The sequence below is a fragment of the Spermophilus citellus genome (assembly GCF_964194105.1).
Source record: "Spermophilus citellus genome assembly, chromosome: 7".
NCBI lineage: Eukaryota > Metazoa > Chordata > Mammalia > Rodentia > Sciuridae > Spermophilus > Spermophilus citellus.
The window spans coordinates 67,529,031-67,554,560 of NC_138188.1; the positions used below are offsets into that span (position 1 = coordinate 67,529,031).

The 25,530-nt window shown below is 37.9% G+C and overlaps 1 protein-coding gene across 3 annotated transcripts in view; it reads left to right on the forward strand.

Annotated features, from left to right (window-relative positions):
* FNDC3B (fibronectin type III domain containing 3B) overlaps window positions 1-25,530 on the forward strand; it is a 325,384-nt gene that overhangs the window by 178,250 nt on the left and 121,604 nt on the right. For all 3 annotated transcript variants that reach the window (XM_081302600.1, XM_081302599.1, XM_081302601.1), the window contains exons 5-6: window positions 4,258-4,501; window positions 8,121-8,411. In XM_081302600.1, coding sequence (XP_081158726.1) covers window positions 4,258-4,501; window positions 8,121-8,411 — 535 coding nt within the window. The remainder of the gene's footprint in view (window positions 1-4,257; window positions 4,502-8,120; window positions 8,412-25,530) is intronic.

Here is a 25,530-nt window from a genome sequence, read left to right on the forward strand (position 1 = left end):
GCTTTCTTCTCTAGCTGTTTTATCCTAGTATCTAGGCCAAGGATAGCAAGACCACTATACAAGATTTTCAGTAAATGCTTACAGAAATGAACAAGATATGATAAAGAATCAAACCACTGCTACTTGCCATCAGGCTGACTTTCTTGGTTAGCTTGAGAATTAGGGAGGATAAGTGCATCCCTTTTTTTAAAGAGAGATGGTTTTTTGTTGTTGTGTTTTGTTTTTAAAAGCAGGCAAGGCTTGTAGAACTTGTTAGGAGAACCTTGGATTCAGCCTTCATCCTCTGAGGCTCTGATAGGTGGTATATTAGTTTGCCTGGGCTGCCAGAACAGAATCCCACAGGCTTGGTCTGGCTTACACAACATAAATTTTCTTAGTTCTGGAGGCTGGAAGTCTGAGGTTGAGGTGGTGGGCAGGTTTGGTTTCTTCTAAGGCCTGTCACCATACATGTAGATGATTGTGTTTCTTTGGTGTCTTCACATGGTCTTCCCCTGTCTTGGTATGTCTAATCTCCTCTTATAAAGATGGTGGCCATACACTGGATGAGAGCTCATTCCTGTGACCTTATTTTACCTTAATTACTCTTCAAAAGGCACTTTCTAAGGCACTGAGCATCAGGACTTCAACATGAATTTTTGGGTAAGTGGGACACAATTCAGTCCCATAATGGGTGGCAGTCTGAGAACTTAGCTCAGTGATCTTTTTCAAGGTTCTATGCCTCTCCAGAGAAGGTACATGAGTGACGGTTCTGTTGAGTCACAGAGCCTTGCATCTGACTTACTAGGACTTAGTCTAATTTTTCTCTTTTTATTTTTCTCAGGCTCTGTAGATGAGTCTTACTGCTTAGCACCTACTTTTTTCATCATTGACTATTCAGTGCTTAGCACATAGTGTCAGGAAATAATTGTTGAATTGAATACAGGTGATTTGTCTGCCTCTGGAAATTGTCACAATTTCATTCATCCAAGAAGGAAATGAATCTGTCTCTTCCATAGTCATTTAAGAACACTGAAGTCTTGTTGCCTCAGGATTTTTGGACTGAACTCTTTCAGATGTCTAAGTTCTAAAATACAATAATATATTTAGTTATGAACCATCTTTATGAAAATGTTATTGCCACTATTTTCTAAGTCACTTATTCTTTTGTGCATTATGATTGCTCCTGCATAACAAAAGCAAAATCTCCTTAGGCGTAGTTCACTACTGAATTTGATAACTAAAATACGTTGCAATTTATGTTATAGAAGAACAGTAAGCAAAATATTAATACATACTTTTGGCTTTTTTGTACAGGTCAGAGTTTGATAAGAGCAGGTTTCTGAAAGTTTCCCATTGTGTGTGTACATGTGTGAGTACATTCACAAACACCATGGAATAATTTAAGATAATTAGAAATGGGACTGTCAAACACTTTTTATGTGTGCAGGCAATTTGTGGTTTCAGAAGCTACTTAAATTTTCTAACTGGGAACTTTTCAGTGTGTGTATGAAGGGTAATTTATCCCTCAGATTGGCATTTATTAATTTTTTAAGTAGTACAAGTATTCTTACAAAATACAGTAGTAAAAGATAATCATATGGCTCCACATTTTTGTTTCTTTTTTTCCTCTTGATTGTAATTTTTTCTTAGTGCTTTTTGACAAAGCACTTTATTTTTTCTTAGTGCTTTTTTAAAAAAGCACTTTGTTGCAGTAAGTCAGAAATTATATAAGATAAGCATAATGGTGCATGCCTGTAATCCCAGAGGCTTGGGAGGCTGAGGAAGGGGGATCTCAAGTTCAAGGCTAGACTCAGCAACTTAATGAGTTCATAAGCAACTTAGCAAGATCTTGTCTCCAAATAATTTTTTTTTTTAAAGGAGGGGGGTGGCTGGGATGTGGCTCAGTGATTAAGCACTCCTGGGTTTGATCCCTGGTACGAAAGAAAAGGAAGGGAGAGATCATATGATACTATGTAAATAATTTATTTTTATCATTTTAACTACCTTTGTTTACAAGCACAAGAAGATCTTCTTCATAGTAAATGTGAGCTCTGTTTCTGTTTTATTACATCAGTGAAGTCTATGCGCCTGGTTGACTATTGGACACTTAATTTATTGAAATAAAAAAGATTGTATGCCTGTAGAAAACAGATATTTTGCTTCTGTGATCTTCTAGGATTGGATTAAGATCTTATGAAAGAGAAATATCCGGAATATACATTACATTTTTCTTAATAACTAGTGGAAGGTAGAGAAGGGGAAAAAAAGACACTAGAATAATGCATGTTTGTATCAGATGGTAAGAATAATACAAAACATATTTATACTAAAATCATGCAGAATGTTCTACCAAACAGTATATTTCCACTCACATTTTACACAGAAAAAAGGTACTTTGTGTTAATTATCAATACATGCATAAGAATTTCCAATGTCATGCTTTAAACACATTTCATATGCTGTGGTAAATTAGCATCTGTACATTTATAAGTTAATTTATAAATGCATTTATTTATGCATTTATAGATGCATTTATAAATTAATTCATAAATAATTAGTTTGTGAAGGCCCAGAAGAGGTTACATGTATTAGAGAACATAGTAAAAGTTGTCTTGAGTAAGCTTTGATTTAGAATCTAAATTTTAAGGAGTTAATATTATTTTATCTGAGGAAATGTTAACATAGTGAGAACTTTTATGTTAAAATACGAAAAGTTTTATTTTCTTAGGATAAAATGAATGGCTGTTAATTCAAGCTAAACTTATCACTTGTACACTAAAATATAGACTAAACAGTGATAGACTTGCCAATTTGGCTTAAGGAATATTTTAAAAAATGAGCCTAAGTATAGTTTATTGTTGTTGTTAGGCATGATTAAGTCATTTTATTTTGGCCTATAATCAACCTCCTGAGGTGTAATGAGGAATTTATTTCAATATACAGGCTCAATTTTCAGAAAGAAAAAACAAAAACCAAACTTCTTGTCAGAGTGATTGTCTTCAAGGATTGATATTGGTGTGTCTCCTCAGTGGCCTGTTCTTGGCTTGCAAGTTTATTCTGTTTCTAATGTTTGCAGTACTGGGCATTGAACCTAGGCCCTTGGATATCTTAGGCAGTCCTCTACCACTGAGCTACACCTTCTGCCCCCCAAGTATACTCTGCAGGGATCTATTCTGAGGGCCATTCTCTCAGCTGTCTCAGTCCTACAATTTCTTGAGGTCCTTGAAACCTTTCCTGATTCTGTCATCCCATGCCCTCCTATGTACACACCCCACAGCTCTGCCTTTAATTATGGTGTCAGTTGCAGTTACTCTTTCTTTTCTTGAGTTTTACCAAAATTGTTTACACTTTGAACAGTTAGCATGATGCTGGCCACAGAGGCAGTAAGTGTTGGTCTCACACTGCCTTAGTCGCCTTCCTTGAGTGAGTTGAAAAACATTCAGAGGAAGTGTGGATAGAGTGTTGATCACCTCACTTTATCAGACTTGCCCTTCACAGTACCGCCCTTCCCGGCACTCACTATAGCTTCTGGACAACTTGGGAGCAAAAGTGTCCATCCTGATTTGGGATTGCTCAACTTTTTCATTGGTCAGAATCCATTCATTTCATCCACATCCTTAATCCCCAGATTAAATGGTCTTTTAGGGCACTTGTGTGGCTTGTGACACTAATATTCCTTTTGTTTCCTAAAGCCCTTATGTTGCATATTAAAGCAGGAATGGGGTAGAATGCTGTTGGGTAGATCTGGAAGCATAGCCCTGGAAACATGCTCCTAACACCCAGAAAGAAGCCTCTTTTTAGAAAACCATTGACCTGATAAGTACATTCAGAATTACTCCTAAAATCAATTTAAGCATACATGTTCACTTGTCTTAGAATGAAGCTGGTGAAAAGTTTATGACAAAAATGTTTGTGGGACTGGGGATATAGCCCAGTTGGTAGAGTGCCTCCCTCGCATGCACAAGGCCCTGGTTCAATCCGCAGCACCACCAAAACCAACAAACAAGATTTGTTATCAAGCTGTTGGTCTCCTTGATAAGTTTTGTAAGTCAGAATTAGATGGTTGATAGTTTGTTTTTGCACATTTTAATAGTTAAATGTTATCACTGCTAGAACTCATTTTAAATCTCATTATGAGTAGATGAATTACAAAAATCAGAATATAACATACTTTTTTTTGAATAGGAGAATGAAGAATAAAATGAACAAATTATTAATTCCATATATGTTCATAACAAATAATGTATACTATATTTTCTCTTTTGGCTTTTTCTTTAGGTGATTGAAGACAGTACAGGAGTCCGCCGGGTGGTGGTGACACCCCAGTCTCCCGAGTGTTATCCCCCAAGCTACCCCTCAGCCATGTCTCCAACCCACCACCTGCCCCCCTACCTGACCCACCATCCGCATTTCATTCATAACTCGCACACGGCTTACTACCCACCTGTTACTGGACCTGGAGACATGCCGCCTCAGTTTTTTCCTCAGCATCACCTTCCCCCGACAATATATGGCGAGCAAGGTGAGTAGATTATTGCTGGCTCCAGGAGCTGCTGAAACTGTTTACAACACTTAGCACTCATAAGCTATCTATCTGGTCTGCAGCTCATGGGAAATTCCCAGCTTCCATTGTCCTGAATTGTGTCTTGGAATGATTATATTGTGGGTTGCAGCCCTCTTTCTTTCTCTCAATTTCCCCACATTCCCACAGTTTTCCCAATTTTTCAACCCCACAAAGACCAAGGAATGGAATAGCCACTTCTTTAGAAGAACCAGTGATCTGTCTCATATGTTTCCGTGTCCTGTTCTCCTGTGTTTATGTAAGAATGGCCTGAGGCAGAACTGTGGCACAGTATTTCTTTGGCATTGGTATGGGCTAGCAGTAGAAGGGAAATTGAAGTGTTTTGTGCCCTATTTCCAATGTTAGAGGATTGTGAAGTCTCAATATCCTTTTGGTTTCCCCCAAAGATCTGTCTTGGCAGAACTCGTAAATTCCCCGGCTGTTGACGTGGCCCGCCAGAACTTGCTTTTATTTCGAGACTAACCATTAGTGCAGCCACAGTTCTCTGGTTGTTAGGCAAATGCTTATCTTGCCATGAAAAGAGCCTCTGAGCTACCGAGATGCCTTTTTAAAGTTTTGGTCTTGATGTTGCTTTAGTCTAAGCTCTTCTCTATCAAAATGGAACCCAGATAAGTGAGGTAAAAATTAGACTTTAACCTTTTAAGACTTTGCAAAATGATTTTCTTCTGTGAATTGAAACATTTTATGGCTTTAAACACCTATTAGTTTGGTTCAGGTAAATTGGATGAGAAATACTTGTTACATTGTATAGTTTTTGAACAAGTTATCTTGCTTTCTCCTATCAATACCAGTTCTCTTCTCAATTTTTTTCCTATATATTCATCTCACATTCCAGTTTTTTTTTTCTTATTATAGAAAGAAAAATTTGAGATGAGTATTTCAGGTGAAATGTACTGTTGTAATTTAGGGATAGAAATTTTTATGGTAGTCAGAAATTTAGCATAATTCAGAAAAATCAAGGTGTGAGAAAATGATAGCAAAACACAAAATCAGTAGTGCCAGCTGCATCAATAATTTTTTCAGTAATTTGATCTTTTTTGCCTAGTGACATAAACAAACCCATCAGGGAGTGGGCATATAAAACAGAAACACTTACAGAAAAACAATTAAGTTAACTTTAAAAAAACGTAGTCACTGTTTTGACACAGTAAATATTAAATATTGGAGAGTTAGAGTTGTCCAGCTGGATCCAAGCTGCGGTAACATTAGGAAGCACCTTGGCTATTGACTTTCCCCCTTGATCATGCTCTTCTGACTTGCCTTATTTTAGCTTATTAGCAGAATGCCATTTTGTAAATGGTGTCCTTTGCCTTTTTTTTCTCTTTTGAACATAAAAAGGAATATTTATTTTGAATGAGAATACATAAAAATCCTCTAAGTTTTAAAAATTGACAAGCATATTCAACCTTTCACACAGTTGCACATCCATGGATTTAACCAACCTGGCATCAAAAACATTAAAATTATAGTAGCACTGAAAATATACAAACTATTTTCTTTTCATTATACTGTAAATAATACCGTTTACCAACTATTTATGTAGTATTTGATTAGTTATTATAAGTAATCTTTGCATTTTTAGGCAGAGTAATACTGTGACTTAAATCACTATTAGAATTAAACCAAAAATTGCATAGTCTGTTCCTTTCTTGGTGTGTTTTGTTCTGATTTCATTAAAATAACAGCAATAATTTACAAGTAAAAGTTCCTTAGTCGAACTAAAGACAGCAGTGAAACAAAGTCCCTTTAAAAAGTCATTTATGTATTTTCTTAGTTCTTGATGTGTATACCTAAAAATGGCAAATTAAACATTAATTTACTAAGTGATAAGAGTGTAGAAAGTTGTTAACATGTTTTAAATTATTATGTGTCCATGGTGAATATTGTGAATCTCAAGTGGGATGCATTGTAGTATTTAAAAATGTTTATCATTCATCTGGTGTATTTTGGTGTAGTTTATTTGAATATATATGTAGGTCTGTGTGTGTTCTTACACATTTTCTACTGCAAATTGATTGTCTTGTGACAATATAAAAATTTTTTCCTTTAACTGTGTGAACAAAAAGAAAAGAAAAAATAGAATTTTACCACGGAACAATTGAAATATCAGTTGTTAAATTAGACAGGGTATCCATATATTCCTGGGGCAAGTCCCAGTTGAAGGGTATGAGGAGTTCTTCCTTTTTACTTGCAGAAGTGTTCAGGGTTGGATGGTGGTTTATGTGGATACTTTATGAGAGGCTCTTTTTTCTTATAAAGATGTAAGACCCAGTGTCTTTGTTACACACTGTCCTTTATTTTGAAAGTAAAGATTGGATCCTGGGGTGCTTTATCACTGAACTACATCTCCAGCCCCTTTTATTTTTTATTTTGAGACAGGGTCTCATTCAGTTGCCCAGCTTGGCCTCAAACTTGATATCCTCCTGCCTCAGCTTCCAGTTACTAGAATTAAAGGCATGTGCTGCCATGCCCAGCTCCATTGTTGTTTCTGTTGATGCCTAAAGATAATTTCACATTGATTTAAAAATATAGATTTAAGATAAATATCTAAGATCCTAAGATTATATTGCAGATTCCCATTTTCTTTTTGAGCCACTTAAAAATACACATAATGAAGTCAGGGAGCAACCCACTTCTGCTTTGCCTTGGATTACTGCAGAAGAGCAGTTTAAGACCACACCTCCCTGGCACCAGATGGCCAAGATGGCTTATCTTTGCCTCACGCTTTGTGCTTGAACTTTGTCCTGATTCCATTTTTTGTTTTGTTTTTAATGGCAATATCTCATTGTATTATTTTAGCAGTTTTCTTCAATTTTGGCTTTTCTGAATGCTGCAAATAACTCCTTATATTCTGGTTGCTGTGTACCTTCCAGTAGTAATACTATTCTGTCTATAAGGATAAATATTCATTTAGATATCTTGATTCTGACTACACGTTTTTCAAAGGGTAGTTTGTCTATCCTTTTCATGAATTGCAACTGTTAAAACCATTTTGACAGGCAAATAAAACTGAATTATAAATTTAACTAGAATACAAACTCTTTGAGGACAACTTTGTCTTTTTTGTTTGTCTCCATAGTTTATGGAAAATTTCTAAACATGTCATATGGTCTTTTTGTGTTTTTTTTTGTGTGTGTCTTTTGGTGTTTTTTTTTTGTTGTTGTTGTTGTTTTTTAACTTGGAGAAGAACCCTCATCTCTTTTTGTCTTTTATTTTGAGACATGGTCTCACTAAATTTCCTAGATCTTCCCTAAATTGCTGAGGCCAGCCTCAAACTTGCAATCCTCTTGTCTCAGCCTCCTAAAATGCTGGGATTACAGGCATGAGACACTGTGCCTAGCTAAACATGCCATGTGGTCATTAGTAATTGATTATTTATTGATTCGTTAGAAACAAACAGGAATGTTTTAAACATGTACAATGTATATAGCATTTTCTTAAAACATTTTTTATAAAAATGTACTTTAGACTTCTTCAGGGATCAGGTCATTTGACCTTTTAATCATTTATTATTGAAAATATGGGCTGAGCTTGCATTTGTCACACCCATCCATTTTAGAAATTATACCACTCTATGGAATGTCAAGCTACATTACCCGAGAAGACCAGTACAGCAAACCTCCGCACAAAAAACTGAAGGACCGCCAGATTGACCGCCAGAACCGCCTCAATAGCCCTCCTTCATCCATCTACAAAAGCAACTGCACAACAGTATACAATGGCTACGGGAAGGGTCACAGTGGTGGAGGCGGCGGAGGAGGGGGAGGCGGCAGCGGTGGCGGGCCAGGAATCAAGAAAACAGAACGGCGAGCAAGGAGCAGTCCAAAGTCAAATGATTCAGACTTGCAAGGTAATATGACCACAGCCATGAGGAATAAATCATCCCAAAGGAGTCATCTTTGACCTAAAGAGCATTATTTCATGGTGGTTGGTTTTTCTGGTGTGGATGATTTGGTGTAGTCCTCTCTGATTTGTTTTTTAGTAAGAATAGACTATTTTATTTTATTTTTTGCGGTCCCAGGGGTCAAACCCAGGGCCTCATGCACACTAGGCAAGTACTCTACTTTGAGCTACATAAACAGCCCTTTTTTTCTTTTGAGATAGGATCTTACTAAGTTGCCCAGGCTAGCCTCAAATTTGCAATCCTCCTTCCTCAGCTTCCCAAGCAGCTGGGGTTGTAAGTATGTGCCACTGCATTGGGCATTAATATTACTTTTTCAGAATATGTGCCATGTAACTTTTTACTTATTTCTCAGTAACAATTATCTGCATTTTCACATTAGCCTACTTGTATTGTTTCATTGTAACTAGACAGATATGGAAGAAATCCAAATATGGGGCTATTTTAGATCTCAAAATAATTATGTCTTGTAAAACCAGATATTATTTCCATGCTTTAGAGGAGTCTGTCATCACATAACAGGAATATATATATCTATACAGTTGTAGGCATCAGATACTGTTCAGTGCCACCTTTGGCATCCTGAGTGAAGTATTCATAGAACAAGAATAAAATGGATGGATCAGCTTAGCACATTCAGATAGAGAGATATCAGCTCAGAAAGGCTTGTGTTTTGGTTAGATTAATTTTATGGGCTAGATTGGTAGAATGGGAGAGAAAGGTATATGTATTTTTAATGAAGTGTTCAGGTAAGATTTGAATATTTGATGCCACAGGAGCAAAAAGTTGACTTCTTATAAAGGCATATAGCAGAAGTAACTTAGATAAAGCAAAAGAAGGTAATATTTTCAAAAGTATGTGAGTCCTCAGATCAAATGACTAGAAAACAAAGATGTGAACAATTGTCAGACAGGACATGGATTGATTGTGGCACTCACTGAAGTCATTGACTCCTTATTGCTTATCAGCGTAGAAACAGGGAATGTGTCTGAGAATGTGGTTGTAAATGAAAAGGATGGAAGTTGTTGAGTCTGTTGACTTGTCTAAGAAAGACAGGACTCTGACGGGGAGAGGAAAACTCTGTATAACCAAACACTGCCATTACATTTCCTCCCAGGTTATTTATAATGAGTGAATTGTAGCACGAGGTAGAGGAATAGTAACTATAGTGAAATGTGAATTTATTATGGATTCTTTTTTTGTTGTTCTTTATTGCTTTACGTATCTTCCATATTTTATGCAGTTATGTATTACTATGTAATAAAATATAAACAAGTATCCTATGAAAGATACTTAAGTTGCAAAGTTGCAAGAGTATTTTAAATATATCTTAAGGAAAGTGCTGTGTCTGACATATAAAATATGGTTTTTTTTGGGGGGGGGCGAGGCAGGGGTATCACTATTTTGCCCACACTTGACTTGAATTTCTGGGCTGAAGTGATCTTCCTACCTCAGCCTCCCAAATAGCTGGGATTATAGGCATGTACCATTGTGCTTGGCATTAGAATAATTTTAGTGAAATGATACTACAGTTTCTGAGTTTGGAATTAGTTTATTTTTAGAAGTATTTTACATTTTGATTAATATCAATACTTGTAATTTATTAGTGCTTTAGAGTTATACAAATAGTTGGGCTCGTTTTTGACAAAAATTGTCCATGCATGGAATTTAATTTTACTTCATTTCAATCCCCAGTCCCCTCCCTCCACCTTTCCCACTCTCCTCCTCCTTTCTTTTATTCCCCTTCCTCTATTGGTCTTCCCTTCACTTACTTATTTATTTATTTTAATTTTTTTTGTTTTAGTGGACACAACACCTTTGTTTCATTTATTTATTTTTGTGTGATGCTGAAGATCGAACCAGGGCATCACACATGCTAGGCAAGTACTTTACCACTGAGGTAGAATTCACCTTGGTGTGCGCACATATCCATACACACACACATTTGCGTAGTATAATTTTGTCAGATTCTTTCTGCCTTTCCTGTCTATTCCCTTTCCTCCTCCTTTCTTCTTAGTCTCCTCTACTCCATTGGTCTGCCCTATTATGGTTTTTGAGTGACCGCCTCACTATTTTTTCCCTTGACTTTAGTCTAGTTCCCACATATGAGAGAAAACATTATTGCACTCTTAAAAAAGATTTTGAGTCCAACTTAGTTCACATAGCATGATGTTCTCTAGTTCCATCCATTTAATGACAGATGCCATATTTTATTCTTTTAATCCATTTATCTTTTGATGGACATCTGGACTGGTTCCATAACTTGGCTATTATGAACTGTGGTGTTATAAACTTTGAATTAACTGTATCACTACACTATGCTGATTTTAGTTCTTTTGGATAAATAACAAGAAGTAGGATAGCTGGGTCATATGGTGGTTCCAGTCCTAGTTTTTTGAAGAATCTCCATACTGTTTTCCAGAGTGGTTATACTAATTTTCAATCCCACCAACAGTGAATGAGTGGTCCTATTCTCCACATCCTTGCAAGGATTTATTATTATTTGTATTCTTGATAATTGCCATCTGATTGGAGTGAGATGATTCTTGGTTTTATTTCTTGAGCTTTGGGGGTCTTGTTAGGGAAGTTGGTGTCTGTTCCAATATGAGTGTTCACCCTATATTTCTTCAGGCACTAGCAGAGTTTCTGGTCTAATTCCTCAGTCTGATCCATTTTGATTGGACTTTTTTGCATTGTGAGAGATCGGGATTTGGTTTTATCCTTCTACATATGAATATCTCCTTTTCCAGCACATTTCTTCAAAAGACTATCTTTTCTCCAACATAGTTTTGGTACCTTTGTCAGTATCACATGACTAAGTATGTGAATTTTGTTCTTTGACTTCTATTCTGTTGCACTGGTCTTCATGTTGATTTTGATGCCAATACCATGCTGGTTTTATTCCCATAGTTCTGTAGTGTAATTTGAGATTAGGTATTGTGATGCCTCCTACATTGATTGGTCTTTTTGTTCCAGATTGCTTTGGCTATTCTGGATACTGATTCTTCCAAATGAATTTTAGAATTATTTTTTCCTAGTTCTATGAAGAATATTATATTTGTACACTTTTATGAAGTGTAAAGTGATCCTTTTTTTGAGAGGAGTACTAGAGATTGAACTCAGGGGCTCTTGACCACCGAGCCATATCTCCAGTCCTTTTTTGTATTTTATTTAGAGACAGGGTCTCACTAAGTTGCTTAGCATCTCATTTTTGTTGAGGCTGGATTTGAGTTCACCATCCTCTTGCCTCAGCCTCCCAAGCTGCTGTGATTACATGTGTGGGTGCCACCGCACCCAGCTAAAGTGATATCTTGATTCAAGTATTTAATGAATAGTTTATTAGCAATGTCCCAGCTTAATCATGGCATAGAAGAGAATCCACACAAAACAATTCAGAATGTGTTGTCCTAAGGAGAAATTTTTGCCTAAAGAAAAGTAGAAAAGAATGTATAAGTTATCCAGAGAGCTTAGGAAATTTGAAATGCTTTGATTACATGATTTGTTCTTTAATAATTTTTGTCCTGCTGTGTACCAAAAAAGATTTGTTAGATGTCTATATATGTATAACAGAAGCAGGTAAAATAAATTTAAGAATCAACAGACAAAAGAGACTAACAGAAGGAAAATATGATGATTCAGGGCTAAAAGTAGTACAGTAATTAATGCATTATGGAATAACTTTGGAAAATGCAAATGCCTTTCTTTTATGTGTAGTTATTTCATAATTTATATACTTAAATGTGTTAGCTGCTGTATGTTTTAATAGGCTCACAGTTGTAAGTGAAGAACTGAGTTGAAACTGCATTGAAATCTATACTGAAGTATTTGCTGACACACATCAATATGTTTACAAGCACTTTGGCGTTTTTACCTTACATGTGAGAAACAGCGTATAATTATTTTGAGCATCCTAAGATCTTTGCAGTTGTGTAGAAAGCATGTGATTTTGTTGGGCAATATCAAGATCATGTTTGCTGTGGGTTTCTGGGAGCATGTTTACAATGAAAAGTGGAACAAGCTCAGGCTGAACTTTTATCTCTTGCTCCTTTTAGCATTATATTATTTGCCTTCTCAAAATCACTTGAAGTGCTGCTCTTTACCATAAGGGAAAGAATCAGTTGGGCTATATTACTTTATGCACTGCACCTCACTTCAGCAAAGATCTGAGGGTGTTTATATGTTAGATAAAAAATATGTTTACTTAAATGAATTTAAAACTTACGTCTGCACAAAAACTTGCAAGTGTTTATATTTACTTTTATTCATAATTGCCCAAACTTGGAAGCAACAAAGGATGCCCTTTAGTAGGTAAATGGATAAATGAAGATGTGGGACATCCAGATGTTGGAATATTATTCACTGCTAAAAAGAAATGAGCCCACAAACTATGAAAAGATATGGGGTAATCTAAATTCATATTATTTAGAGTAAGAAGCCAATCTGAAAAGGCTACCTCCTGTAGGATTCCATTTATATGACATTCTGGAAAAGGCAAAACTCTGGAGACAGCAAAAGGATAAGTGGTTACTGGATTTTTTTTTGTGGGGGGGAGGGATGAGTAGCTAGAGGACAGAGGAGTTTTAGGATCATGCAACTGTTCTATATGATAGTGGAATGGTAGATACATGCCATTACATATCCAAATTTATAGAATGAAAAGCACCAACTGTAAATGCAATGTAACCTGGACTTTGGGTGAAAGTGATGTGCCAATGTGAGTTTATCAGTTATAATGTATGTACCCTCTGGTAGGGGATGTTGATAGGTGGGGCAGGCTGTGCATAAGGGCGGGGCAGGGTGTATTGGCAACTCTGGACCTGCCATTCACCTTTGCTGTGAACCTAAAACTCTTAAAAGAAAGAAAAAAAGAAAGCAAAAGGCTATTGAAAGTAATAAGTAAGCATTAGAGGAAATTGAGGACAAGAGAGATGAAGTCATGAGTAAGGTTGAATATAAAAGAGTACTGTAGAGTTGTTTGATGTGGGCCATACATTTGGTTTTGAGCCTTCGTGCTGTCAAAGCAAAGAAGAGAATACGAATCAGAGAAGGCGAAGACAAACAGTAAAGCACCTGTTGTTCTCAGAGTCCATTATGTTGCTCATGGCCTTGTATGTTGTGGGACACAGGTCTGAATGAGGGAACTTGGGCGTAGCCTCCTAGGCCTGACTTTCCATGGATCCTGTCCTTGGTGTCTCCATGTATTCCTCATAAATCCAGCTAAGAGTCCTTTCCTCCATCTGATTTATAGGAGACTTCCCAGAAGGAACACCTCATGTTTTCAGATGTGTGTTTATTCTCTTCCCTCTCCATCCTATCCTGTGTCATGAAAGTAGCTAAGTCAGATCTGAATGTGCGGTTGTTCCCCTCCTTAAGAACCTCTCTGGCACTCCCCATTGTCTCCGGAGCACAGTCTAAAATGCCTGACCATTGTTCTTTCAGGCCTTGTGGTACTTTAGATTTTGCCACCAGACACCCTATGGTTTGCCCCATCCCATGAATGTGCCTCATAATCGTTTCTTGGCCTGTTCATTCAGTTCCTCTACCTAGCAAATTCCAACTCAGTCCTTCAAGAATCAGCTCAGGGGTGAAGCCTGTCTCCTATGATATCATAATGGCAGATAACTTAGGGGAAAATAATTCCAGATTTTTTGCTTCACTTTTGTCTTGTAGCATTTGCTTTTAGATTGTTGCGTGAGCATCGAGTCCACTGATGTTCAAGGACAAGCATGGACAAATTTGTCCTTGTCTGCTGATTATTGTGCAAGAGTTGGGCATTGAGCCTGCTCTGTGGCCAAAGCCCAGTTGAAATGATCATATGGCCTTTCATCACAGAAAGTAAAAGAAGTTTCTCTTGTTCCTTATTGAGAAGGAAGTTTCATTCTTTCCATTTTATTCTTGGTAAAAACCAAAGTAATCGCTGTTAGGAGGTTTCTCAGTGGGATACATCAAGTCAGGGTCCAGAATTCTGATTGAAGCACCTTCATTTTCAGCCAAAGCTGTCATCTGTCTTCAGAAGGTAAAGTTATCTGGTAGGATAGTTTTAAAAAGATTGTGTGAATTTAGAGTGAAAAAGAAAAGCTTTAATATAGAACTACTGTCCAATAAAACAGAAAAACCAAAATAGTACTGATGAGGAGGGGGGACAGGTGGGGAGGACGAGGTGTGTGTGTACAAGGGCAGTGGTCTGGGGAAGGAAGAGGAGGGGGAGTCATGAGTCTCCAAACCATGTTTTTGTGTATAAAACTATGTAATGTGTGCAGTTGGTACTGCTGACTTTCACCTTATTCCTGGGTCTCAGCCCAAGTGTAAGGATGCCTTTTTCACACTTGATGCGAACAGTTTTAAAACATCCTAGGATTATAGGATTCAGTAGCTTGGGTTTGGTCTGTGTGATATAGAACAGACTATTTCACTGGGCCCTAGTTTTCCTTTCAGAAAACTGAATGGGTAGTTAGGCTTAGTGATTTTTAAAACCTTACCCAAGAGCAGATTTTCTTTTTTCAGACCATCTTATATAGATCTCCAGCAGTATACGGTATCCTCCACCCCACCACCATCTTACATTCACATGCATATACACCCTGAGCAGAAAGAATTGGAATGCTGGTGATTTATGCAGGGGAACTGGCTCTGTCAGCAGAGAAAATGAACAAACAACATACTTGTGACATTTGCTCTTTGGAATTGTTAACAGTCCAAAGATAAGGCTCTCCCAGCGATCCCACCACCCTAGCTTAGACCCTAGCAACTCAGAGCCTCAGGCCAACAGCATTAGAACCCTCCCAAAGGTTGGGAAGACATGGTCTCTCCTGACCTGTGGAGGTGGAGCCTTGTGGTCTGTGTTTTATCAGGCACTTGAATGGTGATTGGCACAGTAGCATTTGAGAAATACAGGCTCTTGGAATGCCAAGGCAATTTTAACTAAGGAAATTTTAATAAAGTTTTTATACAGCAGGGGTGCAAAAGTGGTGAGTGGGGTGGGGGTTGGGAGGATTCAGTTAATAAAATGCTTGAGACTGGAGCATCTTCCTGACAGTGTGGGGCATGTTCTGGTGGGGGGGAGTTCCTTCTGGGTTCTAACACAAAGGTAGCAGCTTATAAGTAGACCTAGAATTTATAGAGCCAGTGGGGGGAAATTGGGCAAAATGGTAAGAATTCCAAATATAGAAGAAAATGAACATACAACTTACTTGTGGCATTTGACCTTTGGAATTGTTAACAGTCCAAAGATTCAGTTACTCTTTAGATCACATTCCAACACATATAGTCATGGTTTCTGTTTATGACACTGAATGTCATCATGAGGACTTTATTCTTGTGCTTTTCTCCTTCAAAGATGACAAATTACCTTCTGAGCCCTGTTGTCCTGATTGGCAGGTTTTTATTTTCTAATTATTTCCCAGGTGATCTTCCCTGACATATTTTTCTTCCTGTATTTTGCAATCACTGCTCAGAAACCAGAATCAGACAGTAGTATCTACTTAGCCAAAATTAGCCTGAAAGTTTATTCATAGTAATTATTCATCATTAGAAGAATTATTTTGCTAAGGTTTGTGATGGTATTTTTGCTTCTGAAAGTCTGGAATTATGAACATTTGTTGGGCCTTGGAATCTGTTTTTGCTGTAGGTGTGGGCTCTGTGCAGGCATTGCTTGCATCCTCCTGTGCAGAGCAAAAGTGACTTCCTGTGTTTGCAATTATGTGTCTGATGTTAATAAGGTCTGGAATGTTGGGAGTTAAAGCAGATTTTCCTTTCAAATTTCTTTTGGTCTTGGCTCTCTGTAAAAAGATAATGTGGGTGCTTCTCTGCTAAAGTAGGGTAGTTAGTGAGCTTTCATACTTCACCAGTGACTGATTTCTTCTTTGACTTCCAAGCTTTTCCTTCTCTTGAGCACATACCCTCCTAGGCATGCTCAGGCAGGATGTTTCAAAGACTAGAGACGGTTTGGATCTGATCGTGGACAGGGTTGGGCTCTTTTCCCCTCCGAGTGTGTGCACTTCACTGCATTTGAAACTGTACTTTCTACATGGGGTTTCAGTATTGCTTCATCGGTAAGGCTTTAGTTAATAACAAATCTTGTGTGTTCATTGTCTACAGCTGCCTGTAGATCCTGCGCATGGCAAAAATATTAAGAGAACACGAAAAAATATTAAAAATGAGCTCAGAGAGTGGAATTCACCCATCCTGCTGCCAAGTACAGTCTGAAAAGTGAAAATAGTCCAAACAAACCCAAGTAACTTTTAATTTTTAAAAGGACAATGTGGACCCCTGGATCAGAATGCAGGAGATGATCTTCTTGGCAGGACACTGGGCAATTAACACTGTCACTTTCGTTTCAAATGGAGACCGCCAGGTTCATCTTGGAGGCCTCTTCTGGTGAGGGCTGAGCAGACTTTGAGGTCTTGGATCTTTACATAAGCTGGAAAAGGAGGTTGTTTGGGGGTCAGAAGTTTGTTTTCATAAGGAGTGTGGTTTCCAACTTGGTCCGTATGATCTGAGGCCCAGGGCTGGAGAAATCAAACTGAGTATTTTTATGTAAGACCACAGTGTGCCAATTCCCCTCTCCTTCTTACTAGGATGTTAATTTTACTGGTAAGCAGCAAATTTGGCAGCTCCGCAAAGAGAACTGTGGTGGCCCAAATTGTTGTTAATGAATAGGGCTTGTGATGGTCTTTATTAAGTTACATCACATCTCCTGTCTTTGGCCTTTTGTCCCACCCCCCTCGTATTTTTTTGTTACAATCTGGAATGCTTTAAAGATGTTAACTGCATGATTCTCTCAACAGGCAGGATGAGATATTTTTGTCATGTCAGTTTGAAAAGTCTTAACCCATTAAAAAAAAATCATACTTGAAGCTTCACATTTTCTCTTAAATATAAAAAGGCAAACAACACACACACACACACACACACACACACACACACACACAAAGAAGAAGAAGCTTTGCATTTTCTTTTTAAATGAATGTGCACCAGAAGTTTGAGGGCAGAATTTTGATTAGTTTCTACCATATGTAGTACTTAGCTCTGTAAACCCATATTATTTTCTCTGCCTTTTTGCTTTCTTGGGAGCTGATCAGAGCAGCATTTAGATGACATCAGAACCCATGTTGGTAAAATTCATGTCATTCCTTTAAATAGCAGGTATAAGTGATGATATGGTTTGTTTCTGGTATATATGTAACCTTCAATTTTATTGAGTTGAAACTTTTATATGTTTTTCCCTCATTTGACTAAATTGAATTCTGAGTCTAACTAGGTTAGAGTTCATCTTCACAAATGTGCCAAACTTAGAAGCAAAATAATGTACTAGTTGGGACTTTGCAGACCTAGGTTTAGTCCCAGCTCTGCCACTTGTAACTGTGTGCCCTGTGGCATGGTAATTAATCTCCAAGCTTTATCTTCTTTATTTATGTACAAAAGGGGGGTAATTAATGGCACCGATTTTAGAGGACTGTGATGAGTTCTTAATACAGTTTTAGACACTAAGTGCTTTAAAAATTATTACGGAGTACTGGTAAAAAGAGATCATGACATTTTTCTGCTTATGAGAACTGCTTGCTGACACGTCATCAGAACCCTAGTCTGGGAGTGTGTGCGTCAGACTGTAGGCTGGGTCAGTGTGGCATAAGAGTCAATGCCAAGGACTTGAGATATGAGGGGGTTCAGAGTGGCATTCACTCCTAAAAAGACCGTGTTGCCAACCCACAACCAGCCTGATAAGTAAAATTGAGTCCTCTGTCCTCATCTTTTCTCTGCCTAATCTGTTGTGGACTGGATTTTGTGTATGAGTCAGAGGAGTGGAGAGTGACAAACCAGAGTGATTCTGTGTTTGAATCCACACATCAATGGCTCTGGATTACTTAGCTAGGTATTAGAAGTGTAGGAATAAAAGGTGAGAGGGGAGTGCCTGGAGATGACCCTGGTGAACAATGACGTCTCTCTATTGTTACGTTAAAACCCACATTCCTTGTTGTGGAGCAGTTGGTTGAGCAGATGAATGAGGTATCTAGGGATAAGCTACTAGGTAACCCATTACATTTCAAAGTCGTTTGCAGTTTTTTTCTAACACTTTGGAAGCCCTACTCCTAAACCATTGCCCCCACATTGTATGGGTCACATAGGCCTGGTCTATACTCTGTGGAGAAGGGGTCTATGCAAGATTAAATATGAGGAGGTGAACATCATGACACTGGTAGGGCTTTTTGCAAGCTGACTACCACACAGCACGTAGAGGCGGAAACCATTTCTGTTAATATTGTGTCTGAAATAGTCTGAGCATTTGTGATGGAATATTGCCTAATTTCCTTCTGTTGTGTCAACATTATTTTTGTCCCTGCATCTCCTGCAATTGAATGGAGCTCTAGGATGTCTAAACTGTTATATCAAGAGGCAGAATGCTGAATTTCTGGTTCTGTATGATCAGTATTGTAACGTCACAATTATAGTCAGTATTGCAGATATGCTAATCATAAGTCATGCTTTCTGCCAAGATCTGCCCTGGCTTTTATTTTAAATTTAATTTGCCTAACCAGACACACAGTGTAGCAGACTATATTCAGTTTTTTTGTGCTGTAATGAGACCTTGAAATTCTACTGAGAACACAAATGGGAAATGGGAAAGTTCCCTAGAAGATAACAGCAGTGCCAGCTCAGTGTATGTGATTTATGAAGTAACAAGTGTAAATGCCCCTGTAGCCCACTCTAAAATTTCCTACCCCCCCCCCCCTTTACTGGATTTGCATTGTGGAAAACTTTCCTTTTTCTTTCCCTTCATGCTTCCATATTGTGACTGCTTCCTTCTAGCTGCATCATAAGAATGGGTCTTTCCATGCAGGTGTTGTGCCTCGAGAAGGGCAGAAATGGTGGGTGGCAATGTGGGGATAATGTGCTGTGAGCACAGAGGAGAATTGTGATGTTTAGGAAGACTGTGAAGCAATGGAGGGTGTGGAGGGTCTCAGAGCAGTGGCACATTGAAATAAGAGGAAGTGGTCAAAACAAGAAAACAAGTAGAAGGAAAGGAGCAGAGCTTAGACAGACTGTGGAATAAACGTAGTTTGGAAAAAGAAAGGCAAAAAATAAGAGAACTTATGGTTCCATTTTATATATTCCATTCCTTTCATGAGGTTAACATTTTCCGGAGGACGTGGGGTAGGGGAAAGCTCTTCTGCCCTGCAGTAAGCCATGAGGCTTTTTATTGGCAGATTCACTTCAACCAGATCTCTATGTGAGTAAAATCTCTTTTTCTGTTCAGACTTTGTGACACTTCTTTCTTCAGAGTTGGATTAGAATAACCATTGCCAACAAAACACTGATTCCACAAACAAATTTAAAGTTAGTCCCTAAGTAGAACTTAGGAAAAGGTAATAGAAAAGAGTAGCAGCACACTGTACTGAAGAAGTGGTGTGTTGACTAGTGGCCTGAAGTTTAAATGATGTTCTAGAGTTCCAATGTGCTTAAAAACCGGAAAGTTAGGATTTTTTTTTTCCATTTTATGGTTTTAAGCACAAGAAAGGGGAACCCCCACATCTTTATCCCTGGTTAGTCAGTCTTTGTTAAAGGAATCTGCTTTAATTGAGGGAAATGTTCATTTCAAGTCCTCTGCCACATGGAATTTACTCTCATGTTACCTTTATAGAGAATAAAAAGAATGCTTATGACAGTTTTAGACTTACTAGAATCCCCCATGAAAGCTGCATGCATAAATGAGTGGGCAGAACAAGGTCTACCAGTAATTTTAAAAAATTTTTTAAACATAACAGCATTTATTATTGCTACCCTTAATTCACATGGTGAACTTAAATTGACCTCTTTTCTCCTATTATTTGAAAAGACACAAAGTTTGTGGAACAATAAGATTCTTAAAACCAAGAGGGATGGAGAAACTGCCATATTTTCTGTTCACCAAGTTCCTCAAAACTATTTTAAGTATCTTGCCAAGTACATTTAAAAATTTAATATTTAGTCTTTGGGTAATTTATCTTTTTGTGGAATGTGGCTCCAAAGAACTCCATGAGATATCAGAATTTTTTGAAAGCTCTGTTAAAAATCATATGTTACATCAGTGAAAAATGGTTATTGGTGCCTCAGTTATTCAGCTGTCAAGTTAAAAAAAAAAACACTGTCAACATTATTTACTACTTACACTATCATCTATGGGAACATGGCTCAAGTTCTACAGCAGATAGGTTTGTAGGCTATACTTAGATTTCATAGAAGAGTTCCATGTCTCTGAAGTACTATAGTCTATAGATTTTAATTGGCATATAGTGGTCTCAATAGCATCTAGGATGTGGTACATACAGGCAAAACTGTCTCTTTTAAGTTACGTAAGTCACTACTGTGTTATTTCACAGGACAGTAAAGATGTATGCATTGTAGAATCAGTAGGGCTTCTCACCAGCTTGCCTGATGGCTGCAGTACATGCCTGCTTCTGTTTTGCATCATTTCTTTTAAACAGTTTCAGGGTCAGTTAGTTATAGTTCTTTGGTCATGCTTTCCCAAATTTGGAATGGGAGGTACAGTCTAATTTTTTATGCATTAACCTCTATACTTAAGATTTCAAAACTTTTATTTTTTGGATTGAATAATCTATGAGATGTTTTGTGTCAGAGATAGGAGTCTCATCCATTTTTCTTCTTCTTTTTGCGGGGGCAGTGCAGGGAGTGGGGATTGAACCTAGTGATACTTTACCATTGAGCCACATCCCCAGCCCCCTTTTTAATTTTAAGACAGGTGTCACTCAGGGCCTTGCCAAGTTACTGAGGCTGGTTTTAAACTTATGATCCTTCTTCCTCAGCCTCCTGAGTTACTGGGATTATAGGCATGTACCACTACACCCAGCAGAAATTGCTCTTTTTATAGGTCAAAAATAGTAGAATTTTGTAATCTTTGTGTGGTTCAACTTAATATTTCATTCCTTCTATATGTCTGATAGTACCTGTACAAAGTATATTTTTTGTTCTGTTCCTTACCTGTTGTTATGCCAGAGTTAGTTTTAGCCTATTTTCAGTGTCAAAAAAAAAAAAAAAAACAATGAAACTCTTCAGGAAAGAAAACAGTGAACACCAAGGAACTCTGGTGAATTGTCCACTGATAGAATAGTTTTTGCAAGCAACATATCAAAAGTCATGTTTTGGGGAAGCAGTGGGTCAATAACCTGCTTAAGGTAGTATGGGATTTTGTAAAGATAGCAAGGAATAAAATGGAGTAAGATCACCGTGCCCAAGATGTTTTCTTGAAATGATGGCTAGAATCCTATTGATTAATGCTGGTGAATGAGATGCCAGCATAGAAAATAAACCATCCTCAGACAAGTGGTGACCACGGGTGACAATTATGTTAATTGTACTTTATTTAGGTGGTGGTTTTGTTCCTGGAACATTACTTTTATTCAAGAGAAATTTGAGGCATTGGAAAACTGGGTATTTTGTGGAAATTCTTGTATATAAGTTTTCAGTTTTATTCAGTTTCAAAAGTCTTAAGGAAATATTTTCCGGCCTGGGTTTAGACACTGTACATGGTATCTGCTACTAAAAGAGTCTTCTGCTGTTTAGCTTGCTGGAAAGCATGTTGTCTCTCTGCTGTACTGTTGTGAGCAGATATTCCCTCAGCATTTCTGAATTGTTTTTATTTACATAATGGGAAAACAAGAAGTTGAAAAAGAGAAAGCTGGACATTAATTTTGGTGACCAGGAAACTGCATGTGAGTGGGGCTGCTTGTCTCAGTCTTTTATTTGGGGTAATACTCTTGGTGACTCTGTGGATCCTAAAGATTCAGTAGCAAATCTCAGTTCTGTGTTGGCATAAGAATGGATTGTAAATAAAAGTTTGTGATACACCAGCACAGTCATGGCACCCAGGAGCTCAGCTCCTTCAACTGCACCTGCTTCTCTTCGCCTTCTCTTTTGTATTGTACTGGCCACTGTCCAAGGAGAAGCTGAGCACAGTAGAACGAACTTCCCTAGCCTCTATGTCAGTTTTCTGTAACTAACAAATTTCCTCAAAGCTAGTGATTTAAGACAACAAGAATGTATTCTTTCATGGTTCTGGAGAGAATATGGAGAGTTCAGGTCAGAGGAGAGTTGTCATTGGGTTGCAGAAGAGAGCTGGCAGGGCCAGGTCCTCTGCAGAGGGGAGGATCTGGTCCTCTGGTCCATCTGTCCCCAACCCCACCCCACAGGTGGACAGGGTATTCCTTGGTGTGGCTGCATCAATTGAGTCTTCAAGATCAGCTCCTTCGAATCTCTTGCTGTTCTCACATGGCTTCTCCCTGTGTGCCAAATCTCCCTCTGCCTCCTCCTTGGGAAAATGCACAGTATTTCATTTGGGGCCCAGCTGGACAACTCAGGTTAATGTTCCCATCTCAAAGTCCCCAACCACATCTCCAGAGACTTTGCCAGGCAAGAAAGGATTCACCAGTTCCAGGGATGTGGTTATCCTTTCAGGGCCTGTTTTCAGCCCACCCTAAGCTGCTTCTAGCATCTCTGATCTAGAGACCTGGCCTGACCTGGCCCTTTATCCTATACTTGCTTAAGTCTGGTTGATGTCTTCCCTCACCTTCCTAAGCATGGACCTAGGACTTTAAGATATACAATGGCAGCACCAGGAATCTGTCTCTAGTAATAAGCCAAGAGTCTTAGCAGATCTCCTGCCTATTTTTAAAGAAGCGGTTCCCTTAAGTGGAATCTGTGCATGGTAAATAAAGTTCATTGAGACAAGTCATAAAGTTGAGTGCTAGACAATTGTCCCCTTTTACCCTGGAAATAGAAGCAAGTCATGTCACAGATGTGCCTGTGTATATATAGGTAAAATGGTGCTTATGGATTTTCAGGACATATTTAATGAGTGTTAAATATCAGAATCACTGTAGTTCCTTTTTTTAAATTTTTGGTTTTAGATGGATACAATACCTTTATTTTATGTTTTTATTTTTATGTGGTGCTGAGGATCGAAACCAGTGCCTCACACACGCTAGGCAAGCACTGTACCACTGAGCCACAACCACAGCCCCTCTGTAGTGATAAATTTAGTTATTGGCATTTCCTAAAAAGATACGACATGAACCTGTCTACTTTGGAATATATATTTTCTTCTAAAAGGAAACAGGATAGTTTTTACCTAGTATGAGACTCACAAAGCTTTAACAATAATTTTTAATGAAGCTAATATTTCTTAAGTGTTAAATAACCTTTAAGAAAATTCCACAAGGGCTGATCTTTGCTGATTATAGCCTAGAGAGCTCATGTTAAAGATGGCTATATGTGTCTTCTCTCTGATGGCTATCAACGAAGCAAAATCTAGCTATGTGGACCCCAGCATGTCATATGGATGATAATTCTAAAGTCTTTTGAAATAATAATTGCCTGTTACGGTGAACTTGTGTCTTTCTGAGTTTTTGACATTGGGTGGTATTTTGCCTAATTTGAAAACACAAAATTTTAACTACATAGAAAGTAGTATTTAATATCTGTTATTCTTTCCTCTTCCGGCATTCTATAATTCTGCAAAATTGGTGGAGAACACATAGACACAGACACACATACAAACACACACAAAGTTAAGCATGTACAATTTTATAGTCTAAACATTAGCAAATGAATTAGCAGTTTTGTCATCTGCTGTTTCAAAAACTACAGAAGTTCCCAAACAAGAGGTTGATAAAGGTGAAATATAAAGCCTAGGTTGTATAAATGAAACAAAAAGGAGAGAAAATATAGAAAGAAAACAAGTTTTGGCCAGACCTGAGAACTCAGCTGGTTAGGCAGCAGATAAGACACCAGGTTAGCCTGTAAATGAGAAATAGAGAAATGAGGGCTGAGTTTAAGCTATGTGGTCAGTCTTTCCTATGGCCCTTTCCATTCAGGCTTGTTTAGTTCAAAAATCAACTTGTGATATTGTGAAGACCTTGGCTAAGGGGAGAAGAGGTGAGGGGATCACATCATGTTACCTCTCTGAAATAGTTTTTCCAGTCTTTCAATAAATTTAAAGCTCCATCTAAGCCATTTAGCTCTACCCAACTCATGAGTCTTTAGTTTTAGCTACTTACGTGTTTTTTCCATAAGAACATCAATCACTTACAGCATATGTTATGCCCTGCCAGTTCCTTTTGGAACCAATTTAAATGAGAAAAGTGAAGGACTTTGGGAAAAATTATTTAAGTATGTCTGGTAAATTGTTTTACTATTTGAGAACAGTTTTGGAGACTGAAATACATTTTCCATTTGGTGGAATTTGGCCTTTTTTGTGAGCCACATTTGTGGAAATATGTTGAAATCTTAAATGTAGAGAATATGACTTACTGTTCTTGGTATTCCCTGCTGTCCAGAATGACGTTATGGTCTGCACTGTAATATATCACTGGTCACAGTGGTAGAACCAAGAAGAACTCCAGTCTGCAGTGAAATGTGTGGATCGTGGTTCTCAACTTTTCCTGTTCTGGATTCTTTAGATTATGAAGTAAGACCCTTGCATTTTCCCAAGACATTTTTATCAAATACACATTCTTAGGTATTTGAATCACAGCTCTTAGATATTAACACTATATATGAAAACTTATGTCTAAAAACATTGGTGATTGTGAAACAAACAACAAGTATATATATATCCAAAATATATTTCATTAAATGTGTCTTTTCCTTGCTTTCTCATATTACTGTGGTACTTGTTGTGTAGCCTTCTCTCTGTGTATGTGTACGTACATGTGAATACTTTCATAGAGTTAAATATGTCAATTTTTTTATTCCCTTATCTAGTTGCTCTGTCTTAATTTTGTTTCTTCCAAATTCATTCTCCATGTAGCCGTCAGGGAGATATTGTTAAAAATGCCCATTTTTTTTTCTTTTAAACTTAAGTATAAAGTGCAAACTCTGTATCCTGGTGTCAAAGGCTGCGTCAAGTGGCTGCTGTCTGCCTCTGCAGTTTCAGCCCTGTCCAGCATTCTGTGCCTCAGGCAGCGGCTTCCTTTCTAATTCTCTAGTATGTGGGGCCCTTCCTATTCTGGGTCCTTTCCCCTTTTGGTTCTCTCTGCCTGCAGAGTCCCCTTGTTGTTTGTGTGCTTGGCCCTCC